The 24,242-nt window shown below is 33.1% G+C and overlaps 3 protein-coding genes across 6 annotated transcripts; 2 read left to right on the top strand and 1 right to left on the bottom strand.

Moving 5' to 3' along the window:
* The first annotated feature begins 1,667 nt into the window (after positions 1–1,667).
* LOC105130261 (type I inositol 1,4,5-trisphosphate 5-phosphatase CVP2-like) lies at positions 1,668–4,684 on the top strand. Its single transcript, XM_011032669.1, has 7 exons — positions 1,668–1,779; positions 1,898–2,002; positions 2,207–2,777; positions 3,172–3,365; positions 3,465–3,573; positions 4,079–4,227; positions 4,312–4,684. The coding sequence occupies exons 1-7, from the start codon at positions 1,748–1,750 to the stop codon at positions 4,532–4,534; spliced, it is 1,383 nt and encodes a 460-aa protein (XP_011030971.1). The 5' UTR covers positions 1,668–1,747; the 3' UTR covers positions 4,535–4,684.
* A 6,879-nt stretch (positions 4,685–11,563) lies between these two features.
* LOC105130262 (uncharacterized) lies at positions 11,564–15,783 on the top strand. 4 transcript variants are annotated; one of them, XM_011032671.1, is made up of 6 exons: positions 11,564–12,105; positions 12,262–13,408; positions 13,571–13,648; positions 14,031–14,245; positions 14,582–14,805; positions 14,979–15,783. In XM_011032671.1, the coding sequence occupies exons 2-6, from the start codon at positions 12,316–12,318 to the stop codon at positions 15,631–15,633; spliced, it is 2,265 nt and encodes a 754-aa protein (XP_011030973.1). In that variant the 5' UTR covers positions 11,564–12,105; positions 12,262–12,315; the 3' UTR covers positions 15,634–15,783. The 4 variants fall into 4 exon arrangements, with proteins under 4 accessions (XP_011030973.1, XP_011030974.1, XP_011030975.1 ...); XM_011032672.1 differs by having other exon boundaries at positions 11,564–12,090; XM_011032673.1 differs by having other exon boundaries at positions 11,564–11,809.
* Positions 15,784–15,982: 199 nt separating this feature from the next.
* On the bottom strand, positions 15,983–20,291 carry LOC105130263 (acyl-coenzyme A oxidase 2, peroxisomal-like). Its single transcript, XM_011032674.1, has 7 exons — positions 19,748–20,291; positions 19,128–19,243; positions 17,630–18,510; positions 17,146–17,325; positions 16,880–17,046; positions 16,673–16,796; positions 15,983–16,465 (listed from the first exon to the last, which is right to left on the bottom strand). The coding sequence occupies exons 1-7, from the start codon at positions 20,197–20,199 to the stop codon at positions 16,310–16,312; spliced, it is 2,076 nt and encodes a 691-aa protein (XP_011030976.1). The 5' UTR covers positions 20,200–20,291; the 3' UTR covers positions 15,983–16,309.
* Between the last annotated feature and the right edge of the window lie 3,951 nt (positions 20,292–24,242).

A 24,242-nucleotide genomic window follows, 5' to 3' on the forward strand; every position in this document is an offset into this window, starting at 1 on the left:
TCTGAGGCTGGCAAGGGTTATATATATATAGCTGAATATCTTCTCTCTTTTCACTTTTTTTAGAATGGTTATATTTTATTTTTCTTAATAAAAAAAAGTAAGATAAAATCTTAAAATTGGGAACTATGGCTATATTATAATATTTAGCTCGGCATTTTACGCATAAACTTGGCCAATTGATTGTGAATCCACCACCGATTGCGGTTGTCCTAGCGACTCCGGTTTCTGCAATAACAGGGAAGACCATCTCCCTTATGTGGCAGAAAGTCTATTGGATTTGGAGGTTTTTGTTTTTAAGAAAAAAATAAACAGCTAAGAAATTGTAAAGCATGACTCATTGGTTTCTCTTTTTAACAGTCTTTAAGTTCCCCGAAAGCATTGGCACCAAAATCTCATTCTTTCGTAACAAGATCACGAAAACTCATCTTTCCATAATTATTTTGACAGAAATAAATTAAAGAATCCACCAAAATTCTTCAGAATTCACCATCTTAGCAAACCCAGAAATCACCCCCCCCCCCCCTTTTTTCTCTTAAAATCTTCAATCAACATTTTATTTTTGGAAAAGATATTTAATTAATTTAAAATAGGTTCTTGATATGTTTCAAACACGAACATTTAAAGTTTGACATAAATTCCAATTCGTTTCTATGCATTAATAAATGATTTCAAAGTCAAATAGACAAGCACAAATATAGAGATGACCAAAGCCAAAAGCCCTAGCAATGCCACCTCTGATGATTCTACCAAGAATGAAAAGAAAAAGAAGGTATTGTATTTTTCACTGCTTGATCCTTCTTAGCTTGTTTCCTGTCATAATACATTGATTTTGTTCATTGATTCTCAAATTCTTTCAAACGAGAATAAAGGCTTTTATATATATATTGTTTCATTGCCTTGAACAATTCTTCTGGTGCAGTCTATTATTCCAAAGATTTTCAGTTCAAAAAGAAACAATAGAAGTGGTTCCAATGATGATGATATACTTGGATCAGAAGGTAGTGGAGTTTCTTTTGGTATTCCTCTCTTTGACTGAATCATCTTAATTATGTCTTGCTTCACATATAATATAAATTCAATTGATGCCTATATAATATATATACACACATATTAATGTATTTCTTTTTTCTTTCTATTTTTTTATTCTGGGTTTGGTGGGCAGATGTGGAGAAGAAGATTGCCGCAAAGAAGAAAACATTCACAGAGGCATTCCCCTTGATGAGAAAAAGTTTCTCAGGTGTGTGTGTATAATAAATATATTAGGTGTATTTACTCATATTTTCCATGCTAATAAATGTTAGATGCATGCATAGTGCTCTATTTCTTTTATACATAAAATTAATTGAAGCCACAATTTTTAAAAATTGCGTTACATTAACAGTAGCTGGCTAGGGTTGTCGCTTTTGATTCAATCTTTACATGTTTTGGGTACAAGCCACGTACACATCAAAATAAGTCCAAGTTAGCCTTATCATCTATTTCACTATCCTGGTAGCTAACCTAACATCAATGAAGTGTTGATCATTGGCTTGATATTTGTAAACTAAAAGGAAGAAAATAAAATGGAGACATAGGGAGTTTTTCATGTATAATAGCGACCCTTTAGTCCGTGTCATTAGAAAACGATGATTTTGGACTTCCGGATTTACTCAGAGTAAAACATGGTGTTGGTTTTTCTTATCTGCCTGCAGAACGACGGAATAGTTCCGGGAGTGAAGGCCTAAATTTATCAGACTTCGATCAATCTATGGCACTAGCAACAGAAATTAAAGAACTCAGGTGTCGATTCTTATCATTATTTGGTTAAGTAAATTCTCTTATATGTTAACTTTTTCTGCTTTTGGTCAGTCTCATGTTGATCATATCTTATAGAAAAACTCATGTCGTTGGATTGCAGGATCTGTGTTGCAACATGGAACGTGGGAGGCAAGACACCCGACCCTGGCCTCAACCTTGAAGATTTCTTGCAGGTTGAAGATTCTGCCGATATTTATGTCTGCGGGTATGAAGAACACACGTTAATGATCTATTTAGCTTTTATTCTGTGGCAAGGTGACAAAAAGTGACAAATGGAAAGCATGCAAAATTTAATATGATGACAACTTCCATTGGAGTCAATAGATTCTTTCTTGATGTTTTTTACTGGTTCAGAATATTTGAGATGAGATCTGTTTGATGCAACTTGTCTAAAGTTCATACTCTTCAGGTTTCAGGAAATTGTTCCACTCAATGCTGGAAACGTATTGGTGATTGAAGATAATGAGCCTGCAGCAAGATGGCTAGCTCTTATAAGCCAAGCACTTAACAAACCACTGCATGATTTCACGAACTATTATTCCGACTCAAGCCATGGTTCAAGAGGCCTCAACAGCAATAAAGACTCCAAATCACATAACTTCTTTCATAAGCCTTCTCTGAAAGTGCTTAGCAAAAATTACAGGGCAGATAGTAGCCTTCTCAAGATCTGCAATTGTCACGAGGAGTCCCAACATAGAGAGAGGCTGAGAACAAGAAAACTTAGCGACCCCATCAACAAACTAGAATCAGCAAAGGAACTTCATCGTCGTCCAGGAAGCTGTGCGGATGACATGCTTTATATTCCTGACATGCCCACCTCACCTTCCTCACCGACCAACAGGACCTATAACCTTATTGCAAGCAAGCAAATGGTTGGAATTTTTCTTTCAGTGTGGGTGAGAAAGGAGTTGGTGCCTCACATTGGTCATCTCAGGGTAGATTCTGTTGGTAGAGGAATAATGGGTCGTCTTGGCAACAAGGTAAGCTGAGTATAGTACTAAATGCTCATCCTTGAGCTAAGCCTCCTTGGCCAATAGATGTAGGGCCAAATTGGAATATGAAAGTTGCCCGTATCATTTTCTTGAAAAAGGATCATCAATTACCGGAAAGAAAAAAGAGAATTTCCATTTAATATGATTCGATCCACCCTGTTGTGCTAGATAGACAACTATCGTCAAAATCTCTTGATCTTATTATGTGTCAGCAAGTTTGGTTATTTTTAATTAACAAAATGGCACGTTCTGATTCAGACTATTAATTTGAGAGGCTTGAGCCTGGAAATATCCAGAGAAGGAGAAAAGTATTATTTGAAGTGCATGTGCAAATAAATCTTGTATGCATTTGAAGGTTGATCGGTGCATTCTTACCTTGCAGGGATGTATATCAATAAGCATGTCATTGCACCAAACCAGCTTTTGCTTCGTGTGCAGTCACCTGGCTTCTGGGGAGAAGGAAGGCGATGAACTAAAGCGGAACGCTGATGTAGCTGAGATCCTCAAGAGCACACAATTCCCCAAGATTTGCAAGCATAGACCTCGTCGAGCCCCTGAAAGAATAGTTGATCATGAGTGTGTTAGACTTTTCGTATTATTATTATTATTCATTTCCAATTCTGTAGGTGTAAAATCCATCTCTTGACTTGGGACCCTATGTTTTTAATACTGCAGCCGTATTATTTGGCTAGGAGATTTAAATTATCGAGTAGCTTTGAGTTATGAGGAAACAAAGGTTCTGTTGGAGGATAATGACTGGGACACCCTGCTGGAGAAGGATCAGGTCTGTTGCTTAAATCTATTTCTCTATATCACACACACAAAAAAAAAAAAAAAAGCAAGCCGTGAGTCCCCACGACCTGTCTGTCGTTGTAGTCAATGTCATTTCACCTTTAGTTTAATGTTGCAAGTAACCTTAACAATGGGCATCCTTTTATTGACTCTTCTCTGAAACTACACATCATGTTTAATTATTCACCAATTGATTGTTGGATCATCCATCTAAATGTTTAAGAGGTAATCTGGACTGATCTTTCATGTTTACGCTAGACAAGATATCTAAATCAAGTCTCCTTAAATCGTCACAGAGGTCACAGGAAGTCAAGCCTGCTTCTATTTGTCTAAAGCTTATTAATAGCACAAGCACAGGAGATTGGGATGATCATGCTCTGTGATTCTTTCTAACATTTAAAGCCTAGGAAATTAAAAGTTTAACAGGAAGGAAGATGCTGTTGTTTGACAGAAGATTTTACATCCTTATTTGACTTGGTTTAATGCATTGACTTCAGTTGAATATTGAAAGAGAAGCAGGGAGAGTATTCAACGGTTTCAAAGAAGGACAGATCTTGTTCGCTCCTACTTACAAGTACACACAAAACTCAGATTCTTATGCAGGAGAAACTGTTAAATCCAGAAGGAAACGTCGAACACCAGCATGGTATTTACTCTTCTAGTATTAACAGTATACACTACTAATGAAGAAAAGAACAGAAAAATTCATTACTTGAAGCTCGCATTTCAGGTGCGATAGGATATTATGGCGTGGTGATGGCATCGAGCAGTTGTCCTATGTCCGCCGCGAGTCAAGATTTTCTGATCACAGACCGGTTTGTGCTGTCTTCGCAGCAGAGGTTGAAATGAGTAACAGAACCACTAACAGATTCAGGAAAGGTTACTCCTGTGCGGCTGCAAAGCTGGAATTTGATAGCTGCATACCCCAAAGGCATAGCTTATATGAATTCTAATGAAAAACCAAATTGTACATTTCATTTGTCATTTTTCTTTGAAGAGGCAATCAATATAGGAGTATAACTAGGAAACTACTAATTGCGTATAACTAGGAAACTACTAATTGCGCTTCATAGATTAATGTAGCAAGGCTTTTGTTTACTAATAATCCCACCAGAAAAAGAATTCTAAACTTTAGCTATTATTATCATTATCATCATATGCATATTCACCAATTATGCAATTGATATGCAAATTTACTCTGGGAACAAGCACGGCTACTTTGAATAGCAATAAATTCTATAATATTAAAAAAATGAAAAAAAAAACTTGAATTTTCAAATTTTGTTTCAAGTAAGTTCATTCCAAGCAATACACTTGGGAACTTCTTATGTAAACTCATGGCATGGGAGAAACAGAAACAGGCAGCCTATGCTGCAAAAGTACGAGAACCTGCGAATCTTATTGCTACGGGATTCGCTACAAAAGAGTTTCGCTGTGGCAACCTTTTACTTCCTGTATTTATTGTTGATCCCCAGTTTTTGGCAACTTTGGAGACTCCATGGAGGCAATCGGTTGTTATGAATTTACTGGGTAGAAGCAGTACCTTCAAATTGCTTTACACCAAGATTGAACAGCTATGGAAACCTACTGCTGGTTTTGATGTACTGGATTTGGGATTTGACTATTTCTGGGTCAAGTTTGATGAGAAGGAAGAATCTGACAATGCCTTAGGAAGGGGTCCAAAGATGATACTTGATCATTTTCGAACAGTAAGACCACGGACTCAGGATTTTCATGCGTCATATGCCAGAATAAATTCTACTAAGGGATCTAGTAAGGCTCAACTGAGGGAAACCCACTTCATCTGAAGCAATGGCCAAAAACAAGGAAGCCCATGTTGATCCAGTGACTTCTTCAGACTCCTGCCATACAAAATCACATAGAATCATCGGCTCCATGTGTTGGTATGTCTATTCAGATCCCAGTGGTGGATCCACTACTTATTCAAATGGCAGAGAACATCTCAGGTAGCGTTTTCTGCTACTGTAACTAATACCCTCACCTCTATCACCACAACATCTTACAGATAATCAATTTCAGGCAGTTAAAAGGAAACCCCCCAACCAAAAGCCTATGCCCGAACCAGAGCCTCCCAGTTCTGTCCCCGGACCAGGGGATGATGGGTCATATCCATGGATAGTGAGGACATTATAGATAGTGTGAATATGGCTGATGCTGCAGCTCACCCTGCGGATCCTGGCGCTTAATGATCATATGGGTATCCTTCCTACATCTTAATCATTTATGTGATGGCTCGGCACTTCCGAGGTGCAGGAAACTTGGACTTTAGGTGTAATGTACATGAATTGTCTCGTCTTCATAAACCTGATATTTTCGTAATTGTGGAGAATCACATAGCAATCCCACCTTTGCTTTCATATATGGAGGGATGAACATCCAAAGCATTGTAAGTCTCTAAATAGAGCCCCTAGACATACAAGAAAAACCCTAAAAGGGGTTTATGCACAGCTGTTTTTCCTTCTCGAAGCTCCAAGCCACACCAATGAACATCATCTTAACAAAAATCTTTACACATATCCAAGGAAAAGAGTACGTACGTGAATCATCCCCCTTTCATGAAAGGAAATCCCTATAATTGGAATACAAAACATATTATTTATTCCATATAGACAAGATCCACGACACCAAAGAGTGTTTTTGCCTTGAAAAATGAGATACAAAGGCTTATAAGCAAAGGTTATCTCCAGCATTTTATGAAGAAGAACTCCCAGCTTGACCAGAGGGGGGAGAAGAAAAGTGAGCGCCATGAGACATTATCTGAAATCAATGTGATCCTAAGCGAGCTATCTGCTAGGAAAGACACCAGTCAATAAAGAAAAGCAAGTCGTAGTTACCTCCCGTGCTCGAAACCTATGGTATAAATCGATCATGTTCAACCTAGAAGATGGAGAAGAGGTAGCTCCCATATAGATACCCCGGTAATCACATTTAAATATTTTGTAGAGGGTACCTTTGCTAGAAAAACACATTATTAAAGAAAAAAAAAAGATGAAAGTGCTTAATTAATGCAATAAAAAAAAGTTGATATACCAAAATGAAAATTATTAAAGTCTATTATGCACTCAATTGAGATAAATTAAAAAGTTACGTACCAACAACATATCAAAATCAAAGGACACATCATCAAATAGTTAAACGATTAACAAAGGTAGACAAAAGCACTTGGGTGGAAGTTCTAAAGAAATTGGCGTACTTAAAGGGACAAAATATTAAAATTTATGTACTTGATATATTGAGAAAAATTGTAAAGGTGGCATGCTCTATTCGTATATATTCCTCATTAGTTACTAAATTTGAAATTTCAATTTAAGATATGAATTAAAGGAATATTTAGTAATATAGTAGCGATTATTTTTAAAAATATTTTTTATTTGAAAATATATTAAAATAATATTTTATTTTAAATAATTATTTTAATATTAATATATCAAAATAATATGAAAATATAAAAAAAAATTAAAGCAAAGGGAAAAAATTTTAATTTTTTTAAAAATATTTTTAAATGATAAAAACAAACTTATTCTTAATTTTTACATATAAAAAAATAAAAAATATAATGCATTTTGACTTGACTTTACCGTGATAAGGAAATTCCTTAAAATTTATAGTTATAAAATTTGGGAAAGGGAATCATAAAGTAAGGGAAACAATTAGAACATGAATGGGTTATTTTTATATGAACACCTAAAGGTCAAAATCATAGGATTAATACTTATTTTTTTTTAAATGTATGAACGATGTGCTTTTCCGGTGTGAAAACTATGAATTATTTTGATGAAAAAATAATTGTTTAAAAATCTTAGTTTTATTTAGAGTGTGATTATTTTTTATTTTTTTATGTAGCTTTTATGATTGTGGTTTAAAAAACTAAGTTTTAAAAATGTATAGTTATTTATATTTAGGTACATGTTTGATAAAAATTATAGATAGGGTTTATATATAGCAAAAAACATATATAAAATATATGGTAGTTGTATGGATGTGGTTGCTTTTTAAAGTATTTTTCACTTAGAAATACATCAAAATAATTTTTTTATTTTTAAAAAATTATTTTTAAAATCAGCGTATTAAAATTATATGAAAACATTAAAAAATATTAATTTGAAGTAAAAAAATTAATTTTTTTTAAAATTACTTTTGAAACACAAAAATAAACAAGGTATGATGAAACTCAATTACAAAAGTATGTAAAAAATGCTTCTAAGAAACTGCGTTTCAAACTTAATTTTTAAGTGGAACCTACAACAAAAAATGCAGTTTTGTATTTTACCAAACACCTTAGGATGTTTCTTTACACCGCAAATGCAAAAGGTCCAAATAAATAAACATAGTGTGTTTGGTATTATGGTGGCTTTTATGGTTGTGCTTTAAAAAAAAATATTTTATAAAAAATATTTTTAGTTAAGATTGGTTTGGTATTTATATATGTTTGATTAAAACTGTAATTGAAATTGAGGTTGAACAAAAAATAGTTTAATGTATTTAGTTAAGAATATTTTTTAAATTAAAATTATAAAATAATTAAAATATATATATATTAATATTGATAATTTTTAATTTAAATATTATAAATTTAACTATTATTATTACATCATAAAATAAATAATATTTTATATAAAATATTTTTTTAAAACTAAAGATTAATTTGTAAATAACGCAAAAATTCAAAGGTCCAATTGCATGAATCCAGGGTGAAATAAAAAAAAAAAAACAAAAGAGATTTTAAAAGATAAGGGCTTGATTGCAAGATGTTAGAGCTTTAGGGGTTAAATTGAAGATAACCATGTCAGCCTAAAACAACGCCGTTCAAATCAACTATTTATTCTCCCCTTCGTTCGAAGTCGAGAAAAACTTGCGCTAGAAATTCACCAAAACAGTATTGGCATATCCAATCCCCTTACCAATCTTACAAAAACTAAGCCAAATTATAGGCCAGATTGTCTACCACATATCCCATAATCTCCCTTTGCCCCCACGATGCACCCTTAGCATTAAGGAAGCCCATCACCAACAATTCAACAATGACAGGACTGTTGGTGTTCTTATCCCACCAAAGATAGAGCAAATTTAAAACAGTAATTATCTTCATATATTATCACCATCCCAAGAAGATAAGGATGGAATTTCTTTCGAGGTTTAGGCCTATGGGACGAGAGAGGAAGCTAGAGAGATGAAAAAAAGAAAAAGAAAAAGAAAGACAGAGGAGAGGGATTTTTGCTTTCCTTCAAAACTCCAGCAGCAATCATCAAGGGAATTTTTGCTTTCAATCATAACAGATCTCAATAACCCAACTAGCCAAACAGGTATCATCACCTCACGACCTTGTTTCTAACAATAGACATCCTTCAGCAACAAACATCCTTCTCCAGCAATTTACTTCAATGAATAATGGAGAAGAGAAAAGGTAGTTTCAAGCTGTTTTTAGTGGCACTGTGTTTTAAATGTAAATTATAGTAGGTTTCATAAATAGTAAATAATGTTTTATTAATTATCAAACAATTGTATCACTATATTAAAAAAAAAAAAAAAAACACAAACGCATTGCAGAGATAAGCATGCTTCGCTAGTGTTTGAAAACGCGATTAAACCTGTATTTTTAAAAAATTTAAAAAAAATTTATTTTTTATTTTTATTAAAATTTAATATAATTTATACTTTTGAATCGTTTTGATGTGCTAATGTTAAAAATAATTTTAAAAAAATAAAAAAATATCATTAACATGTATTTTAGTACAAAAAATTATTTGAAAGGATAAAAATTTAAAAAAAAAAATGAAATGAAAAGTAAGGGAAACAATTAGAATCCAAATAGGCATTTATCAAATAGTGAAAAAAAAAATGTACTGTGAAATCTTAAATTTAGTATTAAATTTTTTTATTTAGTTTATTAAACTGGTGCCCATTCGTTAGTGGTTTTTGTCTAAGCTGGTGCTGCATGCAGTTTATCCATACCCACGAGTGCCGTCAAGCTTTTTCTTCTCATTTTCCTCTTAGCTATTTTAATAGTATAATCGTAGTATCCTTTTTTGGCTTATTTGCAGAATAACCTCTTTTTGACTGTTTTAATAGTATAATAGTACGCAATGTATCCACAACACGGCGACATTCCATGCCCAGAAACCACCATCATGTTCTTCAAAGATTATTGAATATTCAATCACTGGATCCTCGAAACAAGAACACGACGTATTCTAGTTGTATTATGAGCAATGATTACCTGCTTTATGTATTTTGAGACCCAATACCAGCACTTCCAGCAAACCCAGGAATCTAAGCAACAAAAAGGGTTATGTATATATTTAACAAAAATATTCAGAGTACGGGTGTTTTCCTGTGGCATCATATGCTCATTGTTTGGGGTATTTAAAACTTTTCTTCCTTTTTTTTTTTTTCACAATTACAATACTTTTTTACCTTTAAAATCAATAAAATTAAGAGTTATTAATAATGGTCTTTTTACTTCTCATAAAATTTTAAACAGTAAAAAAATTTATTTACCTCGGATCAAAAAAATATTGCTATGTTAGACAAGGATTTTTTTTATTTTTATATACAATTAAAATACATATTTGATATAAGAAAAGATTTGTATTTTGGTATCAAGAGACTAAAATAAATTCATAAAAAAAACTTAAAAATAATTACAAGACCAATATAAAAAATAATGTAGAAAGATAAGATCATATGAAGTTCAATTCTTAATAAATTAACTGTCGAAAGATGAAACCATAAAAAAAATTAATTACATGAAAATATCTTTAAAAAAGTGAAAGAAACATTAATTAGAGAGATATAAATTTTCAATTGGAGGGTTCGGTTGAATTTAAAAAATAGTTTTAATAAAAAAAAATGAGGATTAAACTAAAAAAATAAAACCACAAAAACTTTGATTGAAGTATAAAATTGAAAGTAAAAGAAACTTCAACAAAAATCCCAATGAAAAATATTATCAAAAAGATCAAATAAAAAAACACATTTGAGAAATTGCAATTAAATGACTAAATGAAAAAAAGATTATATAAAAGAAATAAGAAAGAAATAAAAAATTAAAAGAATGATGACTAAAATTTAAAAAATAATAAATTGAAAAGAAACAAAAACTTCTATAAATAAAAAAAATTAAAAAAATTCTAAATTAAGAGAATAAATATTAAAATTAAAAAGTAAAAAAACAATATTGTACATTACCTATGAAGAAAAAAAAAAGAAATACATAAAATTAACGAGCACAATTCATCCACTGTAAACTAGCATGCATTACCCATATAAAACAAGATATAGTGGTGCATCAAAAGAAATGACAAAAGACTAGTTTTGATCATTGGTTGTTCATTATGCACCAGCAATTTTTCTTATTAAAAAAATTATAAAACAAGATGAAAATAATAAAATGTTTTTGATAACACTAACAATGACACAAAATACTTGTATAAAAATATTTTTAAATACAAAACTTATTTTTTAAGGTTCAGGATGCATTTTTACTTTACATGAATATTTGAAAACCCTAAAATATTTTTATTTAATAATCCAATATTTTTTCACTTTAAAAACAATTAACTATTTTTATGGTTAAGAAATTAATGAAAAATCAAGAAAGTTGTTGGTTAGTAGTTTTAAATTTTATTAATTTAAAAAAAAGTTAAGCTGAATTTTTTTTAAAAAATATAAATACCCTATAAAATTTCTTAATAATTAATGAAGCAGTGAAAAATACAAAAACATCTCAGCCTCAAGCTTCATATTTTTCCACTCAAGGACAGCATAACATTTTACTGTAACAATCCATTTTACACCATATTAGAGTTTTTGTTAACGGAGCAGTGAAAAAGCAAGATACCCCACGTCCCCACCCTTAAGGTTCTATCTTTTTCCATTGAAGGGTAGCATGATAATTGTACTGTTAGCTAAACTGTGTAGAGTTTTTATTAATGTTAATATAGCATTGGTTTTCTTTCCATCAGATCAGTGAACATCACTACTATTATGCACACAAAACGAGGGCTTGCCTTCCCTCTCCGCTCTGTTATCAAACTTTTGCAGATACCTGTCTCTCTTTCCTTCTGTATGTGCTCTCTGTGCATTTTCATCATTTCTCTCTGGCTCTCGCATTCTTACAGTACAAAAAACTGCCCTTTTTGAAGTCCTGATAGCTGATGCGCTTCAGTGCCATACCTGCATTCATTGCTTTTAATCTTCCCTTTCAGGTCTCTGTTAATATCTTGAGTTTTTGACTTCCCAGCTAGTGTCCTCTTCCCTTCCTCGTATCTGGTTTGAAAACAAATACTCGTCTCTGCTCTTGCCTTGTTTTGTTCTCTTCTTAAAGAAAAGAAAGTTGAAATTTTTCCTGTTAGAATTTCGTTTTTCATTATCGGGTCTTGTCTCAATCCTATAATTAAAGCTTTCCCCAAGTGGATTTTTCGTTTCTTGGAGAAAAAAACTTTTATGTTCTCATGGCAGGAAAAGTCTGTTCTGTTTCTTGACCAGGGTGTGTGATTTTGAGGTGAAAGGTTTTAGCTTTCTCATACTCTGTGTTTTTTCCATTTCCTCAGCTTCTTGGATTTCTCCAAGTGGTTTTATGGGTACTGTTTATTTCCCAGTGCATAAGTTTGGATTTTGTTGAAGCCATTGCCTCATTTGAAGAACTTTCTGTTTACAGGCTTGAGAAATGGAGTTGATTTTATGAACTGTATTTTAGTATTTTGGCTCAAAAATGGGTTCTGCGAGCTCCAAAGTTGACAAAACTGAACCTTTGGCTCTGTGCAAGGAAAGGAGGAAATTCATAAAGCAAGCAATCGATTCTAGGTACAATCTTGCAGCAGCTCATGTCTCTTACATTAACTCTCTTAGAAACATTGGTGTAGCTCTCCGGCGATTCGCTGAAGCAGAGGTTTTGATAGAGTCTTCTCTGTCAACAACCTCAGCCACCGAGCTTGACAAGTCTCCATCACATTCTTCATACCTCTCTCCCTCTCCCTCCCACAATGCAGAGGTCTCAGATTCACCATTGCACTTTGAGAGTCCAATATCACCACCAGTGTTGAATATGAGTTATATGAGAGCTGGTGGAGGTGGTAATGCAGTTACTGTTAAGTTTAATTTGAATAATAGTAGTGATTTTGTAGAGGATGAGTCGTTAGGGTTTTCTATGCCGCCGCCGCCTCCTCCTCCTCCTTTTGAGTCAGGTGGCTCTTGGGATTTTTTTGATCCAAGTGATACTGGTGAGAGTTTTAGATTTGTAGGGCATGGTGACTTGGATATGGAGTTTGATGATATTGGAGGGTGGAATGAGTTTTGGAGTGAAAGGGTTGGTGCTGAACATAGTGTGGTGGATGCAAAAGGAAAATGGACAGAAGTTGGTTTGGATAAAAACAGTCGAGTACATGAAGAAACTTTGAAGCCCGGTGTGGAGCAAAACGGGGTTGAAAATTCTGGCAATTCAATAACTCAAAATGGCAGTTGTAACTTCATAGTGGAAGGTACTGCCACATCATCTAGATTGAGAGCAGTTGAAGGTTCTAGTGGACAACTACTTGTTGGTCAGATGAGGCATGTAGAAGAGGGGCAGAATGTTAATGTTTCCACCCATGGACAATCAGTTTCAAAGAGGGAGAAAGCAGTAGCTGTGAACAATTTGTCCGCAGAGAGAGAGGATCCGTCGGAGTTCATTACGCATAGAGCTAAGGATTTTCTTTCAAGTATTAAGGATATAGAGCATCGCTTTTTTAGAGCCTCTGAATCTGGCAAGGAGGTCTCCAGAATGCTTGAGGCAAACAATATCAGGGTTGGATATACTGAGGCAAAAGGTAATTATTTCTGTAAATGAGTCAAATGGCTGAGTTACAGTTGTCATATTTATTTGTCCACTTAAATTCAAATGCCATGGATGCTTGTTGGTGCAATTTTTGAAAATTTTTTAGTTATCGAACATTTGTGCAAACATAGTATAACCACTTCCATTCTTATAGGGGGGTCATCTGCCTCAGCTATTTTGGTGGCTGTAAAATTTGTTTGCTGTCGTGGAAAGACTGCACTTGTTTCTCATGGTAAGATTAGCTTCTGTTGCGAGTCAATGTTTCTTTTTCTTTTTTGTGGGACAATTCGATCTTTAGGTCAGCTGTTGAGAAAGAACATGCAAATTGTCTTGTAGAATCTGTGGTGATTTTGAAGACATAAATAGCTTTCTCAATGTTTTTTTTTTTATTTCATATTTCTTTCCATTATGTCAATTCTCCATTTCATGGAGTATATATATTTTTTTTTCTTGGGGGGGTGGGGGGGCGGCAATTCAATATTTCAATCAACTGTTAAGAAAGAATTCGCAAATTACGTTATAGAACCTGTGGTGATTTTGAAGACATAAACAGCTTTCTCAGTGTGTTTTTTCATATTTCTTTCCATTATGTCAATTCTCCGTTGATTTTGTAGAACCTATGGAACATATGAATAAGGTCATCACATGGAAACGGACAGCATCTTTGAGGTCATCTTCATCCAGAAATCCTCTTGTCATGGCAACAAAAGATGATGCCTCTGATAGTGGTAATGATTTTGTTGAAGAGTTCTGCATGATTGCAGGGAGTCATTCCTCCACCCTTGATAGACTGTATGCATGGGAAAGAAAACTCTATGATGAAATAAAGGTATTTTTTAAAGCCTTTTTGCTTTTATACGATTGTTTTCTTCTTGACCCTCTTGACTTTGTAGTTTTTCCTACATGACACTGTGTGATGGGAAAATGTGTATTGACAATGTTCAGGGCATATCAATTTTAAGGTGTTCATGTCATATTATGTTTTTATGGGCATGTTTCCATTATTATATGCTGATTACCAGATAGAATCTTGATTGCGTGATGTAGAAAATCATTTGAATGCACATGACAGTTTTGCTGGTGCAGAATGCCTATTAATTTCTGTTGTAAACATAGATATCTGTTCATAGAATAGTATATCTAAAGGTCAGCTTTGTGTCTACAGGCCGGTGAATCTATCTGGAAAGAGTATGATCGGAAGTGTGACCAGCTTAGGCACCAGTTTGCCAAAGATCAAAGCGTTCATGTGATTGACAAAACCCGGGCTGTTGTAAAGGATCTACATTCACGCATAAGAGTGGCAATTCATTCTGTAGATTCAATATCAAAACGGATTGAGAAAATAAGAGATGAAGAATTGCAGCCGCAACTTCTAGAGTTAATTCAAGGGTAAGTATGAGTCTGTATTCTTTGTCTGTCTTACTATAGTTGAGCATAGAAGCTTTAAGTCACTTGTCCAGTTGTGTTGAGGTTTGTAACCCTTGAGGTTCATACTGAACTAAATATCTGTTAATTCATCACTATTTTCTGGCATTATATTAATGATCAATGAGCCTATGCAGGTTGATCAGGATGTGGAAGAACATGCTTGAATGCCATCATGCACAGTACATCACAATCTCATTAGCATACCATTCAAGGAGATCAACAGAAACTCCTCAGGGAGATACTCGTAAGCAGATTATGTCTCAGCTTCAGCCGGAGATCGAATGCTTCGGTTTTAGCTTTGCAAACTGGATTAACAGTCATGCTTCCTATGTGGAAGCTCTAAATGGGTGGCTGCAAAATTGCATCCTGCAACCACAGGAGCGTTCCAAGAGTAGGAAGCCATTCTCCCCTCGCAGACTCTTGGCCCCACCTTTATTTGTTCTCTGTCGTGATTGGTTGGCTGGTATCAAAGGTTTGCCATCTGAGGAACTTAATAATGCCATCAGAACCCTCTTAACTGATTTGCACCACCTAATGGAGCAACAAGAAGAACAGTTACAAAAGGAAGAGAAAGTAGTTGATGTGAACAATGGAGAATCAGGAGGCAAAGAGAATGAAAGGAATGATGATGTGTCATCGAGCTTGTACTGCATACATGCAATTTTGATAAAGGTTCTTGACAGACTGAACAATTTTTCCGAGGCTTCATTGAAAATGTACGAGGATATCAGGCAGAAAACTGAAGCAGCTCGAGTGTCTTACTTGAATTGCAGGCCGCTTAGGTGTTAAATGTTATATAATGTAGAACGTATAAGCATTTCCAAGTTTGTGGTTGGAAATAGAAACTTGTACATACGAAATGAGTTGTTTCGAAAGGCTTTGGAGAAGCAATATAATATTTCTTGCTTGGGAGTGAATTTGCAACGTTGTAGAAGCTCTTGTTGCTGTATTTCTAGCAATACTGTTCACTATGCTGTATCTGCTATTGCCTTCGCACCCTGGTTGATGTGTGAAGATAATAATGCAAAAGTGAAGGTTACATCAAGCCCGTTGGTTGACGGGGTTTCTTTTCTTATAGAATCCTTAATAAGTTTCATTACCTGCATCTTGCTAGTAAATTCCATTACTTTTAAAGTTAAGTTCGAATGGTACCTGTCTTCTTTCTACAATACGAACAGTTACCCTGTTCTCTCATTAAAAAAAATTGAACCATGCATGAGCTGCCTTTGGGAAGAGTTTAGCTGAACAAATTACAACAACGTATAGTTCTTTCAATTTTGACAACATTATCCTCACGCACTAGAGGATGCCAGCTTAGGTTTTCGGAGATGCTATTCTACCTTGAACCAAAAGAGTTTTAAGCGAGGACGAAACAACAAGAATAACGAATGAGAGAATTCATCCCCTATGTGGGAAGCTTTAGCTGTTAGCTTTATCTTTTGCTGCCTTCAGCTTCCTATTAAAATCAGAACCCAACGTACTGTGTGTACTGAGCATAAGCTTCTGACTGCATGGCAATTGGGGCCCTTGTAACATGATTAGGAAGATCAAATGCGTCAACAAGCTCCTTCGCAATATTTCTCACTTGGAAACTTAAGTAATCTGTCAGCTTGTGGATTGCCTGCACAAGGCGATAGTAAAATGAATGAAAGTATGCAGAAGACCCACATGTTCTCCATAATCCAACTCATTTTAACGAACTAAAATGCAGAAATCAGGGGGGCAATTGTTGTAGCACCAATATGGCTTCTGGTTCAAAACATCATGACTTTTTTTCTCTTTCCTTTTTTTTTTGTTTTTTTTTTAATTCTGAAGGACATTTGAATACCTTAGCTTTGTTTGGTGCCACATAGTCAACATTTCGATAGGTTCCTATGTCATTCCAGATTTGATTCAAGGCATAAAGATCGCAGACAAGTTTCAGAGCAGCTCGTGTACTTGCATCAGGACATCTAGCACATAAAACGGGAAATTAGAAACAAATTACACAACAAAAAAAAAGATGGGATGTTCTGTAGATGGGTTTAGGAGGTACTTCTCCACAGTTTCAATGAACTTTGCAAGGATGACAGACTCAATATGAGACTCTGAAAGTGTCAGAAGGTGATTCAAGCATCGATTCCAAGCTCCAAATCCCCCAAGAGTTTTAGAATGCTTGCGAAGCCGAACAGCAGCACTTTGAAGCAATCTAGATGTTCGGTACTGTGAGAAGAAGAATCACACGATTTTTAGAAAAAAATAGAGATGATTGCTGGGTTTATGCGTGCGATTTTTAAGAAAAAACCAAGGACAAGAACTCACTCTGAAGGCATCCAGTTGGAATTTAGGATCTCGCAAGTGTTCTGTACCTTCCCAGCGTGCTGTTACAGGATTTGGCTGTGAGAGGTATGTGTTCATTGATTCTCTCAAATAGTTCCATGTAACAGCCAGTGTCCCACCTTGAAATTTTTGCTTGTATTGCTTCAAGAGATCAGCTGCTACCTGTATCAAGTAAACATTCAGATCAAGCTTTCATCTGAACAGAAACAATGCTTAGTAATCTTTAATACCAGAATTCTAGTGATAGATTGTAATGTTCATAGTGGTTCTTATTTCATTTTATCCATAAATGAACCTTACATCCAGTTTAGTGACAACTCCATCTCATGAACAGTTCAAATCTTTTCTGTTACTCCTAGAGTTTAGCAACATGAATTTTGGTATCCTCGGGATTTATGCAACAAACAACGTAGGGGTTTTCATTGAGGGTTTTCAAGCAAGGACACGATAAAATGAGATGTGCAACCTGTTGTAGAAGTACTGTGTTGTCCCCTTCAAATGTCTGGAATATGTCATGATCATTCCTCAAGATACCAAACCGGTTGACGGCAGCATAACCATGGCCTCCACAGGCTTCCCTACAGACACTCAATGATTTTGCTGTATAGGACGTCACATAAGCCTTGAGGCCTGCTGAAAGTGTATGGACATCTCCAACCAATTGTTCATCATGTGTCATTTTCATCTGAGAATATATTTCTACCAAATACGAAGTGGCAAAATGAAATGCGTAAGTTGAAGCCAGCATTGGCATGAGCTTGTGCTGTTGAGACTGATAATCAAGAATACTAACTTCAGGTTGCTTGGGAGGACCAAACTGCTGGCGCAGTAAAGAATATCGGATGGCAATTGCATTAGCAATCTTGAGGACACTAGTTGAAGAAGACGCAAGGGCTACCCTTCCACCTACAAGTTCCCCTAGTGTAGCAGCAAATCGTTTGTTTATGGTTGGAAGACTACTCGTGTACTTCCCATCCCGGGACACATCTCCAAATCGATTGAGAAGATTATCTCGGGGAATTCTTACTGAAGTGAATCTTAATGCTCCATTATCTACCCCATTCAGGCCAACCTTGTGGCCACAATCATGTATTTCAATTCCTGGAAGTGCCTGGTGGGTCTTCAAATCCCTTATTGGAACAATGAAGGCATGGACACCCATATCGGAGACACCTTTAGCATCATGAGCAGGCAGCATCAGCTTAGCAAAAACAGAAGCAAATTTTCCATGAACTGCAGCATTGCCAATCCACCATTTGATGGCCCCATCACTGGGTGTGTTAATTATAAATTCATCTGTAATTGGATCAAATGTTGCAACTGTTTGGAGACCTTGAACATTTGAGCCTTTGAAGCACAAACGTTGAGTTTAGTTCAAATATGTCAAAGTTTCAATTCTAGAAATGTCAAGTAAAACACAAAAAATGCATACCCCAATGCGACACTCTCATGGAAAAGTAAATAAAAACATAAAAATGAAAAGCTTAATGACTATAATCTACAATTTGTTCTCTTGTGTTTTTTTTTAGTTAATGAATCAGTTCTGCATCATAGTCATGACAAATAACAATGAAGTGGAAACAAACGACAATGCTTAGATGCCCTTCCACATGAAATATTGGGACCTCAGACATTTCTAACCCAACTCAATAGGGACTATCACATTCATATCTTCAGAAAGTTTCACTATTTATGCAGCAAATATGTTTCTGCAGGAAACCTCGTCTACTCAAAGATAATGCTTCAATTTTACAATTCAAAAAAATGTTAAATATGATGACTTGCAGTCCTACTGAAGTTCGCTACAGGTAGAACTGAGAACTAGTTGCGATACGTCGTTGATGTATGATAAATTACATTAATGGAGAAATATTAAGGTAGCTAATACCACACCAGCAGAGGTTTAATTCAATATCAGAAACACAGAGAGGAAGTTACGAAATAATACGGGTAGAAAAGATTACCATGATGGAGCTCCGTCATAGCAAAACAACCTGGATACTCCAAACTGTCAATACCTTCAAAGTACTTATCCTTATGCTTTTTGGTTCCTAGGTTGATCACAGAGCCTCCCCAAAGGCTGCAAATTTCAAAAACTTTCTTCAAAACAGATGACATACAATTCAACAGAAAAACATAGGTCACAAAATTAAATGCTTTTCTCAGGTTATCATATTTAAATCTCAACACCATGAATGAACCAAAAAGAACTGGAAAAAAGCAGAAATTTCAAAAGACTACATGAAGAAACATAGAGCTGAACAAATTCTAAAGACAGCTAATGAAACAGAGTAATTGGCATGAACAAGGGAATGACTCAGGATAGATGATCCAAATACCATCAGTATGAAATAAATCATTAAAAAAAGAGAGAGACCTGGCTGCATAAATTGATTCACAGTAGAACCCTCAGTGAATGCCAAGTACAGAGAAGGCAAATATTCAACAGAAATTCATGAATAAGCAAGCATTACAAGAAAAAATACGATGTCTTAATTTCCCTATCTACCTTTCAGAAAAAAAGGAAAAACAAAAACAAAACAAAACCCAGAAGAGAAAAGCGAAGAAATGATCAGTCACTCACCTATACTGAACTCCCAACTTGATACCAAGAGAGATATCCACAGCACCGGCAGCCTCAACAATAGCAAAATACTTGGCAGGATCTTCAGCAACATATTTTAAAGGCCTAATACCAGCTTCTTTAATCAAACCATACATTTGTCTCCAACATAGCTCTCTATGATCATCTTTTGAAATCTCCAGCGGTGTTTGCAACTCTGGCCTTGCATGAAAATACTCGTAAATCTTCTCTTGTATTTCTCTGTATTTCCCTCTCATGTACAGCGACAACTTCTCCGTTTCCACCTCAAGTTTTGCTGATCTTGCACATGGAAACAACCCTAGCTGCTCCTGCGTGTCATGCTCATGCAGAGGGCGGGGTACGGGTGCCAAGTGCAAGGAGACCCGTTGGATTCGTCGAGATACTATAAGTGTTTCGTTCTCGGCCGTGGGATTTTGCTTCTTTTGTTCCATTTGTACCTTTTTAGGGGTTGGTGGTAACGCTGGTGGTGGTGATCAATGAATGAAGGCAGAGATGAAAGGTATCGCGAGGTTGCTTTCTTTGTCTATACTATATAGTTTTATACGGGGAAGGGGAGAGAGAGATAATAAATAAAAATTATAAGTAAAGATATCCTTATTATTTTTATAATAGAATATATATTTTTTATATCATATTTTTTGAAAAATATAATAAAAAATAACTAATAAAATATTATTATTATCGAGATAGAAAGAAACCGGCAGAAAGGAGACACAAAGCCTCCCCACAAACAAACTTTAACGGCAAGGGAGACAAAAGGTTGAACATATTATTTTGATGTTACTTGGACACCATGCCTCTCTTTTGTTTTTCAGTTAATAAAAAGGTTGGGATCTTAGGTTTATCAAACAAACATAAATTTTCTTCGTCCAATATCGCGGGACTTACTTTTTTTAATTAATATAAATATCTGAAATTAATTTTAAATTTTAAAATTAATAATTATATAAATTTTTAATAATTTTAAATTTTATAAAACCCAAACTAATAATTTTTTTAAAAAAAAACCCTACAATCAAACCAATAAATCACATCCCTCAAAGTTGGTGGTACTTGTTCCTTGGTATTTATAAACATGTGGATATATTTATGTATGATTCAGTGTGTGTAAATCTTAATAAAGCAGTCTCCACCTGTTTCCATGGGATTGGAGTAGACATCATTTTATTTTATTTTTTATTTTTATTTTCCCTAGCGGGGACAAGCAACGTCGTGGTCTCTCATCATTTATGAGCTATATCTGCAATTATTTTTTGCTGACAATAATTTATTGAATAATCAGATGACATGCTGTGAACTTTATTGTTGATGGAGGGCTCTATTATCTTTTATATTTAGTTATTTAATAATTATTAAATGTCATTAAAAACAACAAGATAATTTTATAAATAATAATAAAAATTTGGAAGCATGTGAACAATTTCTAGCGAGTTTGGATGGAGAGTTTTCAAGATAATAATTAAAGCATCTCGGTGTTCCCTTCACATACAGTGATATGTATAGCTTAATTGTTTCTAGTACAATAAGCATGAACTTTTTAGTTTTTTCTTTCCTCTCTCCTACATGATTTTCATGCCAGCCTTAAAAATATTCACATCAGCCTTTGAGTTGTGTTGTTATCAAGATTTCATTTATATTCTCTCATTATAATTTTTTATATAGAATAATTTTTAAATTAATTTTTTTTAATTTCATTTTTATTCTTTTTATTACAATTTTGTTTGTTTAGAATAATTTATGAAATTAAGAATTTTTTTTAATTTCATCCTTAATAAATATATTTTATCTATTAGATTTAATTTTTATTTTCTTGATTACTATTTATTTTATTTTAGTTGATTTTTGTAATTTGTTTTTTGCAATATCATTATTCTTGAGTTTTTTTTTCTATCAAATCTAATCCTTTTTATTATTTTTTCTTTCACCTTGCAAGACTTTTTTAGATTAATTTTTTTTTATTTCATAATCTAACATTTAATTAGTTAGGAGTTTAGTTTTTTAATTGAGTTTAGATCTAAAATATAATGAGTTGTGGGTTTAAGAGTTTAACCTCGGTTTATGAAGTTAACAAGAGTTTTCTTGCTTCTTTTTTTCTTTTCTTTTTTAACATTTTTTTCTCATTCTCCATCATTTTGTTATTTTTTCCCCCACTTTCTATTGTATTTTTTAGTAATTTTGAAAATACACATGTTGCCTTGGTTTTTGTTTATTTTTGTCTTTGTTGATTTTAGATATTCTAAAGGAATTTTGTTTTTAAATTAAATTAATTGATTGATTTCTTCATCTAACAATTAATTTTTTAGATATTGAGCTTTTAGATTAAGTCTGCATTGAGAATTTAATGAATTACGAATTTGAGAGTTTAACATATCTTTACAAAATTTACTTAAACTTGCTTTATTTTTTTCCTTGTTCTTAAGTTTTTTTTTTATATATAATTTTATCCTTCAATATTTTTTTTATTTGCCTTCTAAGGGATTTACTTTTCTTTTTAAAACAACAACGGTTGTTTTGATTTTGTTAAGTTTTTGTTAAATTTAGCTTCTTTAAAGAAGTTTAATTTAATTTTTTGATTTTATTCTCTAATTTTTTATTTGGTTGATGTTAAGTTTCATAATTTAACTCAAGCTTACAATTTAACAAATTCTAGATTAAAAATATTAATTCAAAATTATAAAGTTCACCTAGACTTACTTAATTTTTTTTTCAGATATTTTTTTTTTAGTTTTCTCCACTAATATTTTGTTATTTTTATTTAATTGTTTTTTATAAGTTTTTTATGTGATTTTGAAATTAACAAGGTTAACTTATATTTATTTTCCAACCTTTGTTTAATCTAACTATTCTAAAAAGAATTTTAATTTTTAGTTAAATTAAATTAATTATATAAAAGTAAGCATGATATGCTTGATTCATGATTTTTTATTTTTGTTTGTTTTTTGGGTTATTATTTAGCAACACATGCGTTCGCTTTAAATTAATTATATGAAAGTAAGCATGATATGCTTGATTCATAATTTTTTATTTTTGTTTGTATTTTTTATTTTTGTTTGTTTTTTGGGTTATTATTTAGCAACACATGCGTTCGCTTTTAATTACCAAAATCTTAGATTTCCTTACTTCTTTTAAAATATTCATATTACAGTAACATCTTCCTTTTTTTTTATTTAATTAACATTAACAACAAATTACTTTTCATATGCGAGTCATTTATTTAATTTTCATTGATGCAAAGGTGGATAATATATTTTTTATATAAACAGTAAATCATCCTAACTTTATTTTTTCCATTTTTTTTTTACTGGATACCTTTTTATCATCTAAGTCTTTTTTTGATTGGATCATTTTTCTTCCCCTTTAATAAATCTCAAACATTTTTTTTTTCATTTGTGTTCTTTTTTCATTGGATTATTTTACTTTTCATTTAACAATTGTTATATGGTTTCACAAAACTGATGCTCAATAAATCATAAAATCATAAAAAGATGTTTGCAGACATACACACGAGGCAATGCGAGATAGAAAAATATATTAAAAAATAATAATAAAAATATAACATAAAAAAATAAATCCACTGTATGTTATAGTAGTTGCCCACAACATTGTTTTTCCTTTTTTTCTTGAGGTTTTTTGTTATTTAATTTTGTTATTGTCAATTTAATTCTTCCATGTTAAGTTGACCAGATTAATGTTTTATTTTAGTTAGCTTTATATATAACTTTTGTAATATTAAAAATAAATTTTGATTTTGAGTTAATACTTAAAATTAACAAAATAAAATAAAATTTTATTAATTCAAATTAATTAAACTTTCGAGATCTAATTTCTTAAACAAATATTATTTTTTTAATATCTTTATCTTAACTTTCTATTTTAATCTTAGACTATAATCAACAGAGTTGTTATATATATATATATATATAATCTTGATGGTTAAAAAACAATAACAATAATTATTAAACTTTAACAAGCCCGGTAGATTAGCCCTATAAACTCGAAATTCAAATCTTAATTAAAAATAAGTTTTTAGTTGAACAGTATAAAATAATAATGATTGCGGGATCAAATTTTTAGTAACCTAATATTATATTCTAATAGAAATAATTGATCTACTAGCTTATAAGTTGACCTCGCCTAGCGACTAAACTTTTTTTCCCAAGACAAGCATGAATTCTTTGGACAGGAGATCTGACCAAGGGAATTCTTAATAAAGAAGCTTCATGAATAAAAACAAACGGTGCATCTTATTCCGTTTATATATATATATATATATGACAAAGCATCCGCTCCATGCTTCTTCTTTCTATTAATAATCATGTGACAGGTCACATGTTGTGCAGGCGACTGTCTCTGGCTAAACAAAACAATAAAAAAAATCAGAGTTCAGGTCTTTATACTCCTAAAATTTATTTTTCATTTTATTCACTTGAAAACAATTCAAAAACACCTAATGACCTTCAACAAACCAATTATC

The sequence above is a fragment of the Populus euphratica genome, unplaced genomic scaffold, assembly GCF_000495115.2.
Source record: "Populus euphratica unplaced genomic scaffold, PopEup_1.0 scaffold45.1, whole genome shotgun sequence".
NCBI lineage: Eukaryota > Viridiplantae > Streptophyta > Magnoliopsida > Malpighiales > Salicaceae > Populus > Populus euphratica.